General features: G+C 33.4%; 1 protein-coding gene across 8 annotated transcripts in view; it reads right to left on the bottom strand.

Moving 5' to 3' along the window:
• Nucleotides 1–18,353, bottom strand: part of AKAP9 (A-kinase anchoring protein 9) — a 167,237-nt gene that overhangs the window by 43,320 nt on the left and 105,564 nt on the right. For 7 of the 8 annotated variants that reach the window (XM_019031100.4, XM_019031099.4, XM_019031098.4 and 4 more), the window contains 5 exons: nt 14,563–14,795; nt 6,102–6,264; nt 5,049–5,261; nt 2,070–2,302; nt 988–1,107 (listed from right to left, as the gene is read on the bottom strand). In XM_019031100.4, coding sequence (XP_018886645.1) covers nt 988–1,107; nt 2,070–2,302; nt 5,049–5,261; nt 6,102–6,264; nt 14,563–14,795 — 962 coding nt within the window. Of the gene's footprint in view, nt 1–987; nt 1,108–2,069; nt 2,303–5,048; nt 5,262–6,101; nt 6,265–9,113; nt 9,455–14,562; nt 14,796–18,353 lie in introns of those variants that run through there. The other variant, XM_055346593.2, reaches the window with a different exon arrangement.

The following is an 18,353-nucleotide window of genomic DNA, read 5'->3' on the forward strand; positions in this document are numbered from 1 at the left end:
TGAATAAAAGTGCAAATAACAGAAAGATGTAGTGCAGTCTGACCCATCAGTGGGTTGGAATCAGGGGTTGAGAGAAAGAGGAGAATCAAGGCTGATTCTAGTTCTCAGCAATGGGGCAGGTTAGAAGGTACAGAATTTACTAAGATGAAGAAGGAAAATGTTTTATGCTTGTCTTTCTCTGGTAGTGGCTAATCAGGAATCAAGACCTTTCTTTTGGACATGTTAATTTTGAGACATCTAAGCAGAGACAGAGTAGGCACTGGATATCCAATTCTGGAACTTAACAGAAATGTCACAGATGGAAATACAAATGTGGAGTCATTTATATATGACTGCCTGGGAAGAGGCTATAAATAGGAAATAAAAAGGGGCCCAAGAGTAAGTTTTGGGGCACTCCATCATTTATGCTGGGTAGGAAAAGGAGAAACAAAGACTAGAGGAGAGAGACCAGTGGAGTAGGTGTGTCACAGAAACAAGAGAAGGAAGTATTTCTGGGAGAAGGCTGCAATAAATGCCTCTGAATGGTTGAGGAGGATGGAGACAGAGTTGGATATTAGCCATAGCCATGAGGCTCTGGGTCACCTTCACAAGAACAATTTAAATGGAGTAGAAGGTATAACCCTACTGAGAAACAAGGGCTGGATACTTCACTGGAGTGGACTAGTAAGAGAACAGGAAATGGGAAAGTAAAGAGTGAACACAGATAACTCTCTTGATCACTTTTGTTAGGAATGGGAATAAAGAAATAAACAGTTTATTTAATTGGGAAATACTAGAAGACACATGCAGATGGAAATGATTCCAAATTTCAATACCAACAATTTTCAGGGTTAATTACCTTCTCATGCTTAAGTAATATTAAGTTTTCTGATTTTGAAGATTTACATACAAAGGAAAGAATCCACTTTTAAGTTTTTAATGATATGCATCTTATTTTATACTTGATACAAATTACTGTAAGTTGGGCAATATCAGTGAAGTTCTTACCTCTCTAGTTTGATGTTCACTGATAGGCTGGAATCGAGGAACAACCTTAAGTTGCTGTTCTAGTTTCTGTATTTCCTGTTGGAATACATCTCTCTCATGTTCTCTGTCAATGGCTTGCTCCTAAAGTTTAATAATAATAATGATAGTAGCTGAAGAAACAGTATTTAGAGAAGCTATTATTTCTTACTTCTCCTTTAGAGATATGTTAGTTTTGTTTGAAGACAAAGGACTGATGATCATGGAATATCCCAAATCACAAAAGTTTTAAAAGATAACATTTTATTTTTTATATGCCATATAGCCTGTTTGGCCTCCTCAACAAAAATTCAAGCATTAATATTAAAATATTATTTGAAGTACATTTCTTTTTTTATTCAAGTAATATTAAATACAGGATGAAAAAATATTCACCTTAAAATGAATTTACTTTTCTGGAACAAAGGAGGAATTCCATGTTAGTTTAGCCATTAAACAAAATACATAAAACAAATTGTTTGGTAAATCAATTTCTTGAATCCTAATCTAGGTTTTATGTCTAAAGTTATAAAATGAGTAAGAATCTGATTCTCTGATCTATGAAGAGAATATCAGGCTTAAGTGAAATCTCAAAGGAAAAAAAATGTGAAATTAGAGATTTAACATCTTTTCGGAAGAGAGTAATGGCAGCATGACCACTGTTCTGGGCCCATTTCCAATGGCCACACTGTTCTATGTGTATCTTTTACAGGTGAAGCAGTGGTGGCCCATTATCTCTTTGCTTATCTTAGTCTGTGGTTAAATAAAAAACTAGAATAAGCTCCTGATCTGAATTTGGAAAACTAGTGGGGCTTATTCATAATTTTTATTATGTATAATTCAATACATAATAAAATGAACTGATTTTAATTCTGAGTGCTGCACAATAAAAATTATTGGAATCTTAAATTGGAATAGTACTTTTTGATCGATTAGTAGATTCGACACCTAATAAAACACTGAAAAACTAACTCAACAGTCTTTTCATAATTTAAAATTCATAGCCTAGTATACTAGCAAAGAACATTCCACTGAGAAAAATCAGTATTCAACTTGAGAATACTTACATCTAAAAATTTTCTCATTTTTTCTAACTGCTTTTCCAATGCTTGGTTTTGCTGTCTTAAATCCATTACTTCGGCATTTTTTTCTTGTTCCAGCTCTATAAACCTACTGACTTGTTCTTCCACATCTATTTCTAGAGCTTTCACTTGTTTTTGAAGGTCATCACGTACTTTTTCAGCTTGACATTGTACTTCTAGTTTTTCCTTCATTAATTTTTCTGTCTCCTGTAGTAATTCTGTTTATTAATACAAAATATACTGAATTAAATCACAATTAATGATGTTATGATAATGAAATCCCTGATAACTATGTCCAAATTTTACGTTCATGAAATAAAAGGCTGAGAATTATTTTAAATACACATGAAAGTAAATATTCTTATGAAAGTATCAAAATTATATTAAAATATTTCTATATAAGTAAACAAGCAATTATTAATAAAATTATACAGAATTATTAACAAAAAATATGTCCTGTCACTAAAAATAATATTTTTGTGAAAACAACGTAGCAAATGACCAAAAAAAAAATCTGTTTTTACTACTGGGCAAAGAACAAAGTCCAATTAAATTCAAGCACAGAAAAAAACTCACCATTTTCTTCACCTCAGGCAAAAAGCAATTCATTCCAAACCCATAAAGTCAATTTTATTTGCATACACAATAAACATGAAGATCAAACACTGTAAATCTTTAACCAAGGCAAGTCTAAGAGTTACAAAAATATAAATACAGCTATAATTGAAATTTCCTGTTAGTCTTACTCCTTATTAGATCCATATTCCTGAGTTGCTTTTGCATGGTCACATGTATGTGAATCAAGGGAAAACTAACATGTATGAGAGGTAGTGTGGTGTAGGCTTAAGAACAGACCGTAGGCCCAACCTAGCTCAGCAACTTATCTCCCATGTGACAATTATGATGACGTCCTTTAGTTTCCTTATATGTAAACTGAGAATAATATTATTACTGATCTCTTAGAGTTATTTTGGCATTAAATGAGTTAGTACATGTAAAGAAGAGTGTCTGAGGTATGGTAAGCACTATGTGTTAGCTATTAACATTATTAATATAACAAAGTGTATATAGTAAAAATAAAACAATCTTCTAATGAAGAAAATGGAAAGAACATATCCCTAGGGTCTTTAACTAGTATGCCAACATTGTACTCAGGACTAGGAATCTCTAGAAAACAGCTTTCCTTTTAAAACAACATTAGATGTTAATATAAAAATAAATCAACCAGAGAGCCTCTTACTAAATTTCACTGATCCTTTTGCTACCATCATCTTACATACTTCCTGATTTAGAAGGAGCATTTTAAAAACTCATAGATTGAAAGAGTTTAATATATTTATTAAATGGTTTCTTAAAAAACTCAAAATGGCTGGGTATGGTGGCTTATGCCTATAATCCCAGCACTTTGGGAGGCAGAGGTGGGCAGATCACCTGAGGCCAGGAGATTGAGACCAGCCTGGCCAACATGGTGAAACCCCATCTCTACTAAAAGTACAAAAAATTAGCCAGGCATGGTGGCTCCCGCCTGTAGTCTCAGTTACTCAGGAGGCTGAGGTGGAAGAATCGCTTGAACCCAGGAGGCGGAGGTTGCAGTGAGCCGAGATCACACCACTGCACTCTAGCCTGGGTGACTGAGCAAGACTCCATCTCAAAAAACAAACACAGACAAACAAACAAACAAAAATCAAAATGGTTTTAAGCTCTATGCAAAAATAGACATCATAAGATGATGGTCAGTATGAATCTCAGATGTTAATTTCAAATGAAAATTTGTACTTTTATTGTAAGAAAAGTTTATTTGTTGTTGTTAAAGAGAAAAACTGTAAGTATGGAACAACAGCAACACTGCAAAACTAGAGATGTTAGTTGGCTGAAAATCCAGAGGTCACCCACATTTTGGAGTTTAAAGTCTACCACCCAAACATTGGCCATGCAATGGTATACACACACCTGCTCCTGGTGCTGCATCGACTGCAGCATCTACTAGTCCTAGGAAAATAGAGAAAAAAAAAAAAAAAGACACAACAAAAGTATAATTTATATGTCTTCTACTTCCTAAAATGGGATAATGCACATGCACACACACGTATCAAAAACAGGAGTTGAAGACACTGATTATCACTGGTAACATTTTGAGAAGTTCCGGTATTTCTTGAATATTTTGCATATATGACATATACTTTCCATATTAAAAACCCCAAATTAAACCTGTTTAATTAATTTGAGCAGCTGGAAGAGACTTCACTATATTACAAAAATGTATGCTGTATTTCTAAACCGATAAAATGAAATCAGTGAAACTGCACATTTAAAAATCCAACTGCACGTGTAATATAAAAGTGAGAGGACATGGTAAACAGGATTTAAAGTTCCATCATTATCAAGACTGACATTTACTGCTAAACAAACTTTCACTTCAAGATATTACTTAATATCTTATTTAAGGAAAAACGAAAGGTTACTTAAACATTTAAGTATTATTTGAATTCCTACTACATTAAACTAGATGTCAGCCTACCAGCCACTGACCTTTTTAAATCTACTCTGCTTGCAAGTCAAAAAACCCCTCCACCTGCTCATTACTAGTGCCAGATCAGTGCTTTTAGATATTTAATCCAAGTATACATTTTTGCTGCCTCTCTGCTATTAGAACTAAACCTTACACAATTTTTAAAATATCCTGCCTCATTATTTGCAGCTTTCTCTTGAAGCAGAAGTTTGAGGATAAATGAAGAACTATCTTTTCCTGTTAACATCTGCCTAAGGAAAAAGAAAAAAAAACCTGATTCCACATGATTGGCTAATAAGACATTTATCTATAAGGTAGATTTTCTTATAATTTTTCAAATCTCTCTATAAAATATACGAATAATGGCACTGAAAGATGAAAAAAGCCACCTTAAGCCTTTGAAGAATACAAATAAAATCAGAGGACTGTTTCATACAAAATCTGAAAATACTTACGTTGTTCAACTGGGCCTGCCTCTGCTTTCATAGCTTCCTTTTGTCTGGACAGTAATTCTCTTTCTTCTTGGATCTGCTGTTGCTCTGCCTCCAATTCTTGCAACCTGTTACTTGCACATAACAACTCCTGCTCAAGACGATCTATCATATCAGTTTTTTCCTGAATTTGCCTTTCAAAAAGAGTTTTTTCATCTGCATAGCCATCAATGACAGCTATAATACAAAATTAATAGAAAATAGAACTATTATTCATTTCAAATTCAACCACTAGGTTTTAATATAAACAACAAAAGGTATACTGTTAGCAAAACTTTCCATCATTCCAACCTATTAAAAGTCTTGAATGAATTTGCTGCTTATCACAGCAACTATCAACCTTTAATAGGGTATGGTCAATGCAGACATTTCCTTGTTTACCATTGTGCATAAACATGAAATTTCTCTGAATTTTCTAATACTTTGCTATACTAAAGTACCACATTATGTAGGTGTAAGTCACTTTATTAAACAGATATAAACAGTAAGTTTCTGAAAAGCTTAATACAAATTAGATGCTTGTGAACTGAATCACATTTTGAAAATTAGAAGGTTGGTATTTTAAGTAATTTTAGAAGGCCAACACCCATAACAGCAGAGGAGAATTAAAAAGAGCATAGGGCTTTAGGGATTTAAAGCCTGGAATCACTATGTAATGGTATTTGTGCCCTTTAACAATTTAATAACATCTTTTATCTTCAGTTTGCTCATCTTTAAATTACAAGGGTTGTCTTAAGATGGTGTGATTATGGTAACGAGTCACCACCATCCTTTTTGGTATTTTCTGAAATTATTAATATTTTCTGTAACTCTATAAATTCTTTTTATAATTATATATATATATGTATATATATAGTTTTAAAAATTGCTTGGAGGAACTCTGAAGATAAACCACAAGTACTTTTTAATGGTCATTCTAAATTGGATTGATGGCTTCCAAACCTGGCTGTGCATCAAAAATCTCTATTTTAAGACTGAAATTTCTCTGCCCTTAGTTGTCAATGGCAAATTGCTCACCCTCAGCCTTACTGAGCTCCACAGCTAGCTGTTCTCTGGCCCTGGACTCCTCATGAAGGCGCTCTCGAAGTTCCTCTTGGCACTTAAGGGACTCTGTTGCTTCTTGTTTCTGTCTAAATGACTCACGCATCAACTCTGTCTGTGTAACTTTCGCATGTTCAAGCTAAACAAAGAGGGAAACAATACATAAAAGAAAATAAAGTGTGGAAATACTAGTTTCATTCCCTATTAAAGCTGGAAAAAAGGAGGATTTTAAAATAAAGATATACTACTGAATTGTAGTCATTTAGATATTGCCAGTGTATGCTAAGATTAGCAGGTAGGAGAAATCAGAGGAGACATGTATATTGGCTGTGCACAACTTTCTGTAAAGTGACGTATTCTAGCTTTACTGAACAAAAGAATATGCTTCTTTTGGATACAAACCACTTTAAATCAATGGCTGTGTACTTTATCATATAAAAGAAGATATAAAGTTAATGAAGCACAGGCGTTTATTGTATTTGCCAAAGAATTTTATGTAACTATACAGTCTATGATAAACTTTCTTTTACATTTAGTATTTATGGATTGTGACTCCTACAGTATCTGCTGTATACTGTGGGGGACCAATAATACATGATTAATACAATGGCATCAATTAACAAAATGATAGTAGCACAACAAAATGAAATTATATTTATAATCCATGTACTTAACTAAAAGCTTTATATTTCTGTCCATTTGTGAAACACCTAAAGCTCCTATGAATATTCAGCTTATTTTCAAAACCGTAGAATACAGAGACATTAACCATAAACACAGATTCCTTAAAATACTACCAATAGCACATACTGACTACATTCTTAAACAATTTTTTAAGATGATAGAAGGCTTAAAGCCAGAGCTCTCTTGATCACTGCTACTAAATGAGCTGTGTGAAATTGCAGAAAAGTACTGTCTCTGCCTTAGTTTTCTGAGCTTTTGACTATCAGCACCTGCTTATCTGTTATTACTGAAACAATTACATGGGAAAAAATTGAACTCAAATGTTTCTAGTATTTAGTCCAAAAATTCTAAGAAGAAATCATCACATATATTAATAACAGGCTCACAGTAAAGTCATAAGAATTTGTAAATTTATATATAAAGTACTTTGTGCATTAAAAAGATATTAGTACATTTTAAGCTTAAAATATGATCAAATGTAGTGGTTTCTAATTTATAGTCACATATTGAAAATGTATTACAAAATCATGATAATACTAAAGGATACTTTATTGTTAAAGACTTCCACTTTTCACATCTGAGCGGTATTTGTCATAGCAAATGGATTTTAGAGTAACTACAGCTTTTGATGGCTGCTCTAAATCAATTTCCAAAATATCCAGTATGCAATTATTCTTGTTTTAACAGGATATTTCAAATATCACTTATAACTTATTTGCAATTAATATGAATACACGTATAAGACTCATAATAGAAAATTAATCATACATTTAAAATTACAAATTATTTCCTAAAATACCCATGATAATATGTTGTTATCTCAAAAGGAATATTTTTACTTTTAACTGGCAAGAGTTTTTCCTTTAAAGTCTGGATAACTAATATCATTAATTTTTATTACAAAGAAACATAACAATAAAGTATGAACTAATTTATATACAACTACATGGGAATTTACAGTCACAATCCATATTTTAAAAACATATCAATTGTTTTTACACACGTTTGTCATTTTTTTCTGTTCATTACATAATGACTATCTAGTAAATACATATAACTAAAAAGGATATGCTTTTTTTTGTCTTTTTTAAATTTACTATAAGGATATAACAAAGAATTTACAACAAAATAAATGCTTGCTTTAGGTAAGTAAATTAAATAAGTCTTTGCTTCTATGTTCTACTCCCTGACAAGATTTAATCAGCCTTATAATCCATTTAAATATTTATCATAAAACCACAAGAGAAAAACTTGTTTTCTAAAATAAAATGAAAAAGTTGGAACAATCAAATACAGTAAATCTAGCAAAAAAAAATTTCATTTATTATAGCAGATGAGATCCACACTTCATCGGGAGATAAGAGACACCCTTCAAATAAATGTTCATTAAATACTTAATATTTAAAGAATCCTCTTCCATTCAGTTAGAGTATGTTTATTCCTAATATCTATAACAATATGAAGAACGTAAGATTTCATATTCAATATTTCCAAAGTATTTAAGAAACTTATTACATTAAAAGTACATGTAAAGTATCAGTTAATATTCTGTCACTTTAATATAAAAGTTGCAGAAGAGGTAACAAAACTATTCTGAAAACCATCTGGCTTGTTAAATATTAGCTAGTACAGGATAAAGCTATGAAAGTCATAAAAAGTGCTGAATAACTTTTAGTTATACTGAATAACCTGTAGTGAACCTGAAATACTAAATATTCAAGCCTCTTTATGCTAAACACTTATCCTTAACAATGTTTATAAAATATATTTCATATAAAAAGCAGAAAAGGGTCTTGTTCCACAAGATTACGAGGCATATTAAAAACAAAAAGTAAGTTTCTTAGGTTGTTAAGAATATTAAAATTAGAACCCAAGCTTCCTTTTTTCCTGGACCGGAACAGCCAATATAACATATGATTGTAAACATTTCCTAATTGCTCAATGACAATTCACTTAGCTGTCTTATAAGTATCATAATACCTAGTCTCTCAAATATAATAATTATTCCATTCTTATTCAGGATTGGCATCATAAACATACAAAAGCAAGAATCTTAAGGAAAAGCGGGATCTTTTTAAACAACCTGCCTGGCATTGGAGAAATGTAATATTATCTCATTCTGCTTTCTGTAATTGAAAACATACCCAAGTTGGAACTCAGACCAAATTTAGCCCTTAAATACATCTAGAATGAATGAGTAGTAACGCATCAAACAAGGTTCTATCCCATTTAGCCTTAATATAGACACTCAAAATTTAATTTCTCATTATAGTGTTTAACTAAATGAATATTTTTTATACTTACTGAATAAGGAGGGGTAGGCAGTGAAATTTTAGAAATAAGCTTTAATATATGCCCGTTTCTTTTATGAATAAAATGGAAAATAGAAGTATTAACAATTACTGAGTTATTTTCATCCAAATGTTCACAAAGAGGAAAAGGATGTGGTAAAGGCACGCGAGATTCAACCTCATAAATGTCTTCATCTTGCTCTTCTAACCACGAGCCACTGACTTTGACAGTTGCCAAATAGGTGCTATAAGAATCCATCCCAGAAGATACAGCTGACGAGATTCCTAATTTTTTTTTATCAATTTTCTAATACATTAAAAAGTTCTTTTTAGTTTATCAAGATCTACCATAGCAGTATAAAAATTTTCTTTTTTGGCACTATCAAATAAACGTTATAAAATTAATTCATACAACTGCACAATAAAAGGAGGGGGAAAGTCCAGGAAAAAAACTACAAATCTAAAAAAACTTAGGTCTCTATCAATCTTGATGCCCCCTCAAAAAAACCCAAACCAAAACAAAAACCAAAAAAAATCAAAAAACAAAAATAAAAGCAAGCAAACAAAAACAACTTTTAAACTAGCATAATTAAGTCCTTGAAGAGAAGAATAAAAATATAAACATCTAATTAGACGAGCAATAAAACTGCTTTTAATATCAGCGATGTCTGTAGTAATAAGTAAGCCTTCAAAGCAGAACCTGGCAGGGAAGGTCAAGTTTGAAATCTCCATAGCAGCAGTCTTGAGAAATGCAGTTGTAACATTATTTCTCTTGCTCTTGCTGCTTCACTCTATTCAAAAGGAAAAGCTCTTCTGAACTGAGCTATTCAAATAGCCTCTCATGCTGAGCCAAAGGATTCTAGTCAGTGTCCCCTGAGGAAAAGGTCAGAACCGAGGGTGTGGTTTAATGTCTTTACCTATAGGTACACTGACAGGTGGAATGTGAATTAACACGCCCACAAAAAAGCCTGCCAGACAGGATCCAAGTTCCACGTCAGGGCTTTGAAAGGGCATTTAGACAAGTTTATAATGTTTGTAAGATAAGCTGGTGTTTTTCCGTTCCATTAAAAAATTGCTTTAATTTAAAAATGTGAAATTAATTATGTTTGAGTCCACATTAGTAATAAGTTATTCAAGTATATAAAATAATCAAAATTATTTCTGGAAAATTAAAACTTACTTTTGCTATTTCCTTAGAAATATTACTCATCTTTCAAGCAGCCACTAAAACTATAGACATTTCAGTTATAACCTATTTTCATATTGTTTACAGAGTACATGCTAAGGAAAAAATTCTTTTTAAAGCTACACTGTATGTAACAGTTGAAAACTATACCACTTAAGGTATCTTATGAACCCTGACTAAACTTTAAAAGCCCAAGTTATATATAATAGCCTTCTGGGTAGCTCCAGAAACCTGGGCAATAGTGAATAAATAAGCCACTCAGAATTTTAGAAGATAAACAACTTACTTTTTAATATTAAAAGATTTTCAATAATGAAAGTTGTTTTAAAGAAAGGAAAAAGCCCTCATTTTGGTATTATTCTTTCCAGTAACTAAATATCCTAAATCCACAAAGCCTTTATTTAAATGGAAAAACCCATGCTAAAGAAGGCAGGTAATACCAACACAAATCCATTCTACAGCTACTCACACTATACAGTTGTTTAAACCAGTACTCAAACCATTTCACAGTAGGTAGACTAATAATTAGGGCAGAGAAAATGACATTTTCTACAGAAAGCCAGAATCTACAGGGAGATGGCTTGTAGCTGTGGAGGGGCAGTTGCCTCTTACAAGTCTGGACTAGGCAATAAAAATTTTTTGTTTATTAGGGTTTCTTATGCAACCCTCTAGTTAGTCTGTGAAGGTGTCTTAACAAAGCACGTTCACAGATTAACTGGAGGGTTGTATAAGAAACCCTAATAAACACCTATACAAGATAGAGGCCTAATCTTATCACTGCTGCAGCTAAATGTGACTTTAGTGGGGCTTTGGCAGATAGAAGTTGTCAATATCCCAGATGCTCAGCTTTATGAACTGTGGGGACCCATGCTTAGCCTATCAAATACCTCTTAAAATACTCTTTCCCTGCTCTCTCTGCAAACTACAGTTTGTTTTGATAATCTGATATCCAGTTTCTCTTATTTGAAGCAAAAACAAAATCTGTAAGTAAGAAACAGCCCTTTATAAACAGTTAACATTTAGGTCAGGATAAGAACTAACTACAAAGATAAGAGAGAAAAATTACTGAGAAAAATGGACTCAAAAAAGTAACAGATTAAGATGATTCAGAATAGGGCAAACAGCCCTCATAACAGTATATTAACTGATGGAGTATTATATTAATTCATGTTCAGAAAGATGACCATGAATTAAAATAACTGAAATTATTGTCTATTGTTTCACCCATTTTTGGAAGCATGTAAAACTTGCTTCCATCCATGTAAAACAAAAATCTGTAGGTAAGTAGTTATATTAGGAACACAGGTCAAGGTAAGAAGCTTACACAAAGAAAATAAAGTAAAATTAGGGCAAAAAAGACTCAAAAAAGCAGTATTAAATAAAGATGATTCAGGATAGTGGCATACAGCCCTTGTAACAACAGTAATATTAACTAATGATATATTAATTGATGTTCAGAAAGGTGACTGAATTAGAATAATTCAAATTATATTCTATCTTGCTTCCCCCTCCATTTTAGAAAGCACACAAAACTTCTTGCAATCAAAAATAGTTATAATAAAATGACTTAGAAGAACACACTTTTAATTATCCAGACTAGCTTATTATCGCCAGGTTTCAGATAATCAAGATTTTAATGTATATTTGAAGGCTATTAATTTGCAGCATAGAGTTGTTTCCTAAACAAAATAGCTTTACTTAAATCAAATAATGTCAAACCATTTAACTACCTTTCTTCATAAATTATTTCTTCAAACTGTAAAACACTTTTGTTGCTCTCTTTTGGACTTTGATTTGTTCATCTATTTCTTGAAGTTATTTCACAGAGGGCCTATAACCTGCAAACAATACCCTGACGGAGCCTAGACCAATGCTAAGCATACTGGGGACAATACTTGAAGGCAAAATGTGTTTCAGTATTTTGATTGCAGTTATGTTTCAAACACAACAATGACAAAACAAAATCTTAACTTATACTACTGCTTCATCCTCAGATTCCTTTTTTTGAGAAAATATAGAAGCATGTAGCTTTGATGTTGTAATTCTTAAAAACAAGTATTAGGAAGCCCGTAAAAATTTCTTACAGTAAAAATAATTCCATGGGAATAAATTACATATTCATTAATTTATTCCAAGGCCTAGCAGAATCTCTTGGTAAATAACCTCCTATGGCTCTAAATAATACTTCTGGATTCTGGAAAACTTTAATTGCTGAAAAACTACTCCTAAAGAAGAGAATGGTTTTGATTTCTACCTGATCCAGGAGTTTAGAATCTGTGAAACCATACTCTCAAAGATAACATTTCTGCAGAACCACAAAGAGACTACTGAATAAGGATTGTGTTAAAGAGATTACCTCTCTAAGGGCCTTATGACAGTCTCTTAAGCATTCTTTTTCATACTATCATGAAAGCTATCCCAACCAGTAGGAACCTAACAATAAAGTGAATATAGGCCTGATTGTATGGTAGCCTGTCCAAGCAAAAGAGAGGTAAAACCGTTGTAATAAATGTATTATAATATGGACTTGGACATACCACTGGGCAAGTTACCCCTCAAATCAAATATCTAAAGTAACTAACTCCTATAGTACAGGTTATGAAATCACCCAATCAGCCTATAAGGCAGATACTTGTCCAGTGCCCTGATATTCAAAAATTTTGCCAGTGAATAACTCATCTTAAACATCTTAAGCATCAAGTCCTAAGTAAACTTTACTTGGTCCCCACCACACTCTAACATGTCAGATGCTGCTCTCTTCTCTGGTCTCAGAGTATCCTGTACAAAGCTATTTTCCTGAATTTCTCTTTCACTGAAAACGCTAAGATATTACAGCATGCCTCCCAGCTGTTTTACATTTTGTTATAATATGTGAAAAAAAAATGAAGGTTAAAGGGAAGTATACTATTATAAAGTAGAACCAAATAATGACACATTGAAGAGGAAAGTGGAATATAAGTTATTTCACAAAGATATTACACATTATTCTGTGTCAATCTGTTAAAAATATTCATCAGGTTCAAGATAATTTTAGTTATTAATCAATGAGACTATTCTGAAGAAATCAATGGCTTTAAACATCTATCCATGGAAGATTAAAAACTGAACTGAAATTCATTTAAAAGAAAGTTTTTAAAAACGCCTACTCCCAATGCTGAAAAATATTATTCACTTAAGAAATACTTCATTTTTATAACTTTTTATACCTAATGCCAACAACTAGTTTAACATTTTATATAAAAGATGTTAGTAGAGTGCTTCAAAATTAAGCCAGAGAACAATGTGAACATTATACTAATAATCCACAGATTAGTGGTTCTCAAACTTTAGTGTGAATCAGAATCATATAAAGGACTTATTAAAAACACAGGTTGCTGGGCCCTCAGTTTCAGTAGGTCTGGGGTGGGGCCTAAGAATTTATATATTGAACACATCACCAGGTGATGCTGATATTGCTGGTTAGGGGCTGCACTTTGAGAAGTCTCTGCCATAGGGTTACTGCTCTACACAAAGCTTTTGTGATCCATTCAGTGATATTTAAATTACCACAATACAGAAGAAGCTAAATAACACAGCGTGGATTTAGTATTCAACAAATTGGGAAAAATCTGGAAAATGCCATGGTCAGACTCCTACTGTACTTCACTACCTGGTCACATAAGCAGACAGCTGCTATGAGCTGTGGTCTTGGCCTGGGGAAGTGAATGTTTCAGGAGGAGCCCACATGCTTGACTGTTGGCAGCATTAACAAATTTTGGAGAAGTTTCTCTCTAGTAGCCTGTTAAGAACAAGTAGCCTATTGGAACCACTGACCACTTCTGATTTATTTAACATTTTTCACGTTGCTTATCAAAAGACAAATACTATGTTGCATTAACTAAACTGCTTATAATTTACAATGGTATCAAGTAGTAGCAACAGCATTAACACTGGCTGAGATCCAGGTCAAAAGTACTTAATAGCGGTTAAGAAACAAAAAGTATTAACAGTTGTTTTCATATATGAAAGTACAAATCACAAAAATTAAATACTAATATACCTGAAATAAGCAAAAACCAAAACAAAACAAAAGCAGGATCATGTAGGAATTCAGTATAGAATCATTTATACTATACAACTTTCATACAACCAAAGGGATAATTAAGATGCATATGCATTCAAGCTTTGAAAATGCCAAACAGCTATCCATGAAAATATCAAAATTAGCTCAGTCGAGAGAGTGGGATAGTATATTGTACTTCAAACTCAGTACATATTAGCAATATAAGGAGGTTACCTGACTGCTAGTTTCACTTATGGCTTCTAGGAGTTTTTCAACTGCTGCTTGTAGTCGAGAGCTAATGTTCAGCATAAGTTCTTCATTTTCAGGGTCTATTTCAGTTCCAGCAAAACCACTCCTCACAAGTCGTTGTGACAGCTCTGTTCCTTCCTCAGTTACTTTTGACCACATGTTAATGTCATTTCTTGGCATATCACTTCCAGAATAAGAGGGAATAGATTCCTCTGTAACTAGAATAACAGTGTTTTAAAGGCATAAATTAATTATAATAATCATAATTTTTTAAAGTTATAAAACAACATCAAACTAAACTGGAAATCATGGAAATTGTAAGGTCTTTTAAAACAATATTGCAACCAAACAAATAAAGTATGCAAATATAGGATATAATATTATTCAATAACCAAGCAAAAGAATGAGAAATGTTATGCTAATAGGAATTTGCAGAAATTGATCATTTGGGTAATTCAGTATTTTTTCTTTGATAAAAACTTCTACGATACCTTTCAACAGAAATTTACTACATGCCCACCATGTGGAGTTTGCTAAGTAATAGGGACACATAGGTGACAAGATCTGGCTCCAACCCTTGACGACTTTACAATGCAATGAGGAAACACATAAACAATCACAAGAAAAGAAAGGCATTGTGGAGTAGGCCATTTCAAGTGTACAGAGGGATAGAAATAAGTGCTTGAATTTTTCGGGAGCAGACTGACTTTTGAGCCTACATTGGGAGTACAGGATAGAAATAAGTGCTTGAATTTATCTGGTGATGACTAACTTTTGATCCAACACTGGGCAATATCATTTGCTTTGGCTACACAGTAAAAGGAACTGAGATCATTTTGTTGCTTGCTACTGTTTTTAGAGGAATACTGGGATAAGATTAGACTGATGAGCAGGTCTAATTTAACTTTGGACATTGTTATCCACATTACCCACACTATTCTTATTTCTTATGTTAAAAAAAAATGAGTGTGCATGGGTAGAAGATAAGCTTTCCAAGTATTTTCTCTAAGCTATAATAAAAGCATAGGCTATTCACCACTGCCATTAAATACTCCTTTGTGGCAGATGTTACAACTCAACAGTGAAGTTTCCTGAAGAGGCATTACCTATTCTTTTATTACATGTAGTACATATTTGTTATCAGTAACTGTACAAAGTTAACCAATTAAAGCAGAGGAAATCTTCATGTACCAAGTGCTTGGAATAAGCATTCAGTTTGACACATTCACTCAAAATAAGAGCTACTTATTAGAACTTGTCTTGCTAAAGTAGCTGGTGCCATATTTTCTTAATCTATGTAGTAATGACATCAGATACAGCTTCAGACGCAAGACCTGAATTCAGCACAATTCAATATTCACTAAGCATGTCCTCTTTGTAAGTCACTGGCTGTAGAGCCCAAAATTGCATTTTAAGGCATGATTTTAAATGTTTCCCATTATATACAGGTTTATCTAATTCTTAAGGTAACAGTAAATACAACTTTCACTTTGTATTCTTATTCTCCAAAGTAAAAAACACATCAGCTACACTGGTACTTATTTATATTACTCCATGTGCTCAAAACTGAATGCCTTGAAAACATTTAGAAGTGCAAGATAATCTTGGAATTTATAGCATCTTTATGTGAGAAATTAAATGCATTCTAGTAACATTTTCTTTCTCATGGGTACAGAAATGTGAGGCAAAGGGAACAGTGTGATACGATGGGAACTCTAGGCTTTTTAGGGCAAAGGGACATGGAGAAATAGTGGTGAGGTAGGTGAGAGAGCTAAAAGAAGGTAGGTGGAAAGTAAGCTGGATTCAAGTTGTAAATGGCCTTAAATTTTATAGGAACCTTAGGGGTTTTGCTATAAACAAATGGAAAGAGTAAATCATATTTTGAATAAGAAGATAATATCAAATATGTGCATCAGGAAGCAAATTGTAGCAATGCAGAAGTAAGTTAAAGGAGAAAAAATTGAGAAAGCACAGGTTGGAGAAGACAACGTAGAAGAAGACAAGGAAAGAAGACATGTGTAAGATGACTCTGGGCTTCCAGCTTAGACGATTCTTAGGTGACAGAGAAATCATTAAGAAAAATACTAAAAAATCAGGAAAAAGTATACAGAGTAGGGATGAAAAATGATTAGTCTGAAGTGTTAATGGGATTTGTGAAGATGAGTCAACTGTTGGAATTTTGGGTCTGCAATGACTTAGGAGTCATTTGTAGAAAGGTGAGAGTTGAAACCTTGGAAGTAGATACATTTGTCCTAGGAGTAATACTCAGTGAGAGAAGGAAGACAAAGTTGAAGTCTCTGTATATCATAATCTAACAAAAGAACCTGTGCTAAAAAATATCAGAGAGAGGCAGGAGAGAGATGTTCCAACAGACAAAAAGAGATGGCTTCAAGACACTTTAGTAATGTTATTTGTCTAGAAAGACAAACAGGACAACAACTGGGAAGATGCTATGTAGACTCCTGTGTTTACCAGCCTTGATTTCTATTCCTGCAGTACCAAAGCTGCTCTCTCAGAGGACAACACTGACCTCCCAGTTGTCAAATCAGCTGGGCACGGTGGCTCATGCCTGTAATCCCAGCACTTTGGGAGGCCGAGGCAGGTGGATCACGAGGTCAGGAGTTCAAGACCAGCCTGGCTAATATGGTGAAACTCCATCTCTACTAAAAAATACAAAAATACAAAAAAAAAAAAAAATACAAAAATACAAAAAAAAAAAAATACAAAAATACAAAAATTAGCTGGGCATGGTGGCACGTGCCTGTAGTTCCAGCTACTCGGGAGGCTGAGGCAGGAGAATGGCGTGAACCCGGGAGGCGGAGCTTGCAGTGAGCCAAGATTGCGCCACTGCACTCCCGCCTGGGCCACAGAGCGAGACTTCGCCTCAAAAAAAAAAAAAAAAAAAAAAAAAAATTAAAAAAGTTTGCTGAAATTTACCTTGAGCAGGGAACAAAGGTGAGAAAATTCAACACTTCTTAAATTTTTAAGGCAGTATGAAGATAGTCTAATGTTTTGGGCTACAGAGAAGGAATCAACATGAGGAAAAGATTGAAGGTATGGTGTATTAGATGGGAGCAAATCTCAAGCACAAAATAAAGAGGGTGCGTGAAAGTGACTTATAAAAGGCCTCTGGCTTTTTTAAGCCAAATGGCTAATTTTTAAAAATAGACATTAAAGTACCCAGAAAAGGCAAAGACGTCACCTAGCTTAAGGTATTTTCTTAATAACATTTTGAAGGTATAAACAATCTGAAATAATCTGAATATGTTCCAAGAAAAAAACGAATTTAAAAAAAATCCTATAAAATAGAAATATGAGAAAGACATCAAGCTTAAACTTTATTTATTTATTTTATTATTATTATTTTTTTTGAGATGGAGTCTTGCTCTGTTGCCCAGGCTGGAGTGCAGTAGCTGGATCTCCGCTCACTGAAAGCTCCGCCTCCAGGGTTCACGTCATTCTCCTGCCTTAGCCTCCAAGTAGCTGGGACTACAGGCGCCCACCACCACGCCTGGCTAATTTTTTGTATTTTTAGTAGAGATGGGGTTTCACCATGTTAGCCAGGATGGTCTCGATCTCCTGACCGTGTGATCCACCCACCTCAGCCTCCCAAAGTGCTGTGATTACAGGTGTGAGCCACTGTGCCTGGCCCTAAACTTTATTTTTAATAACCAGTCTTGGAGGGAAAAATTCAGAGGATAATATAGATTAGCAGGGGAACTTCACAAGATGCCAATAATAATCTTAGAATGTCCAGTTTGGTAAATAGAATCATT

Source organism: Gorilla gorilla, chromosome 6, assembly GCF_029281585.2.
Source record: "Gorilla gorilla gorilla isolate KB3781 chromosome 6, NHGRI_mGorGor1-v2.1_pri, whole genome shotgun sequence".
Classification (NCBI taxonomy): domain Eukaryota; kingdom Metazoa; phylum Chordata; class Mammalia; order Primates; family Hominidae; genus Gorilla; species Gorilla gorilla.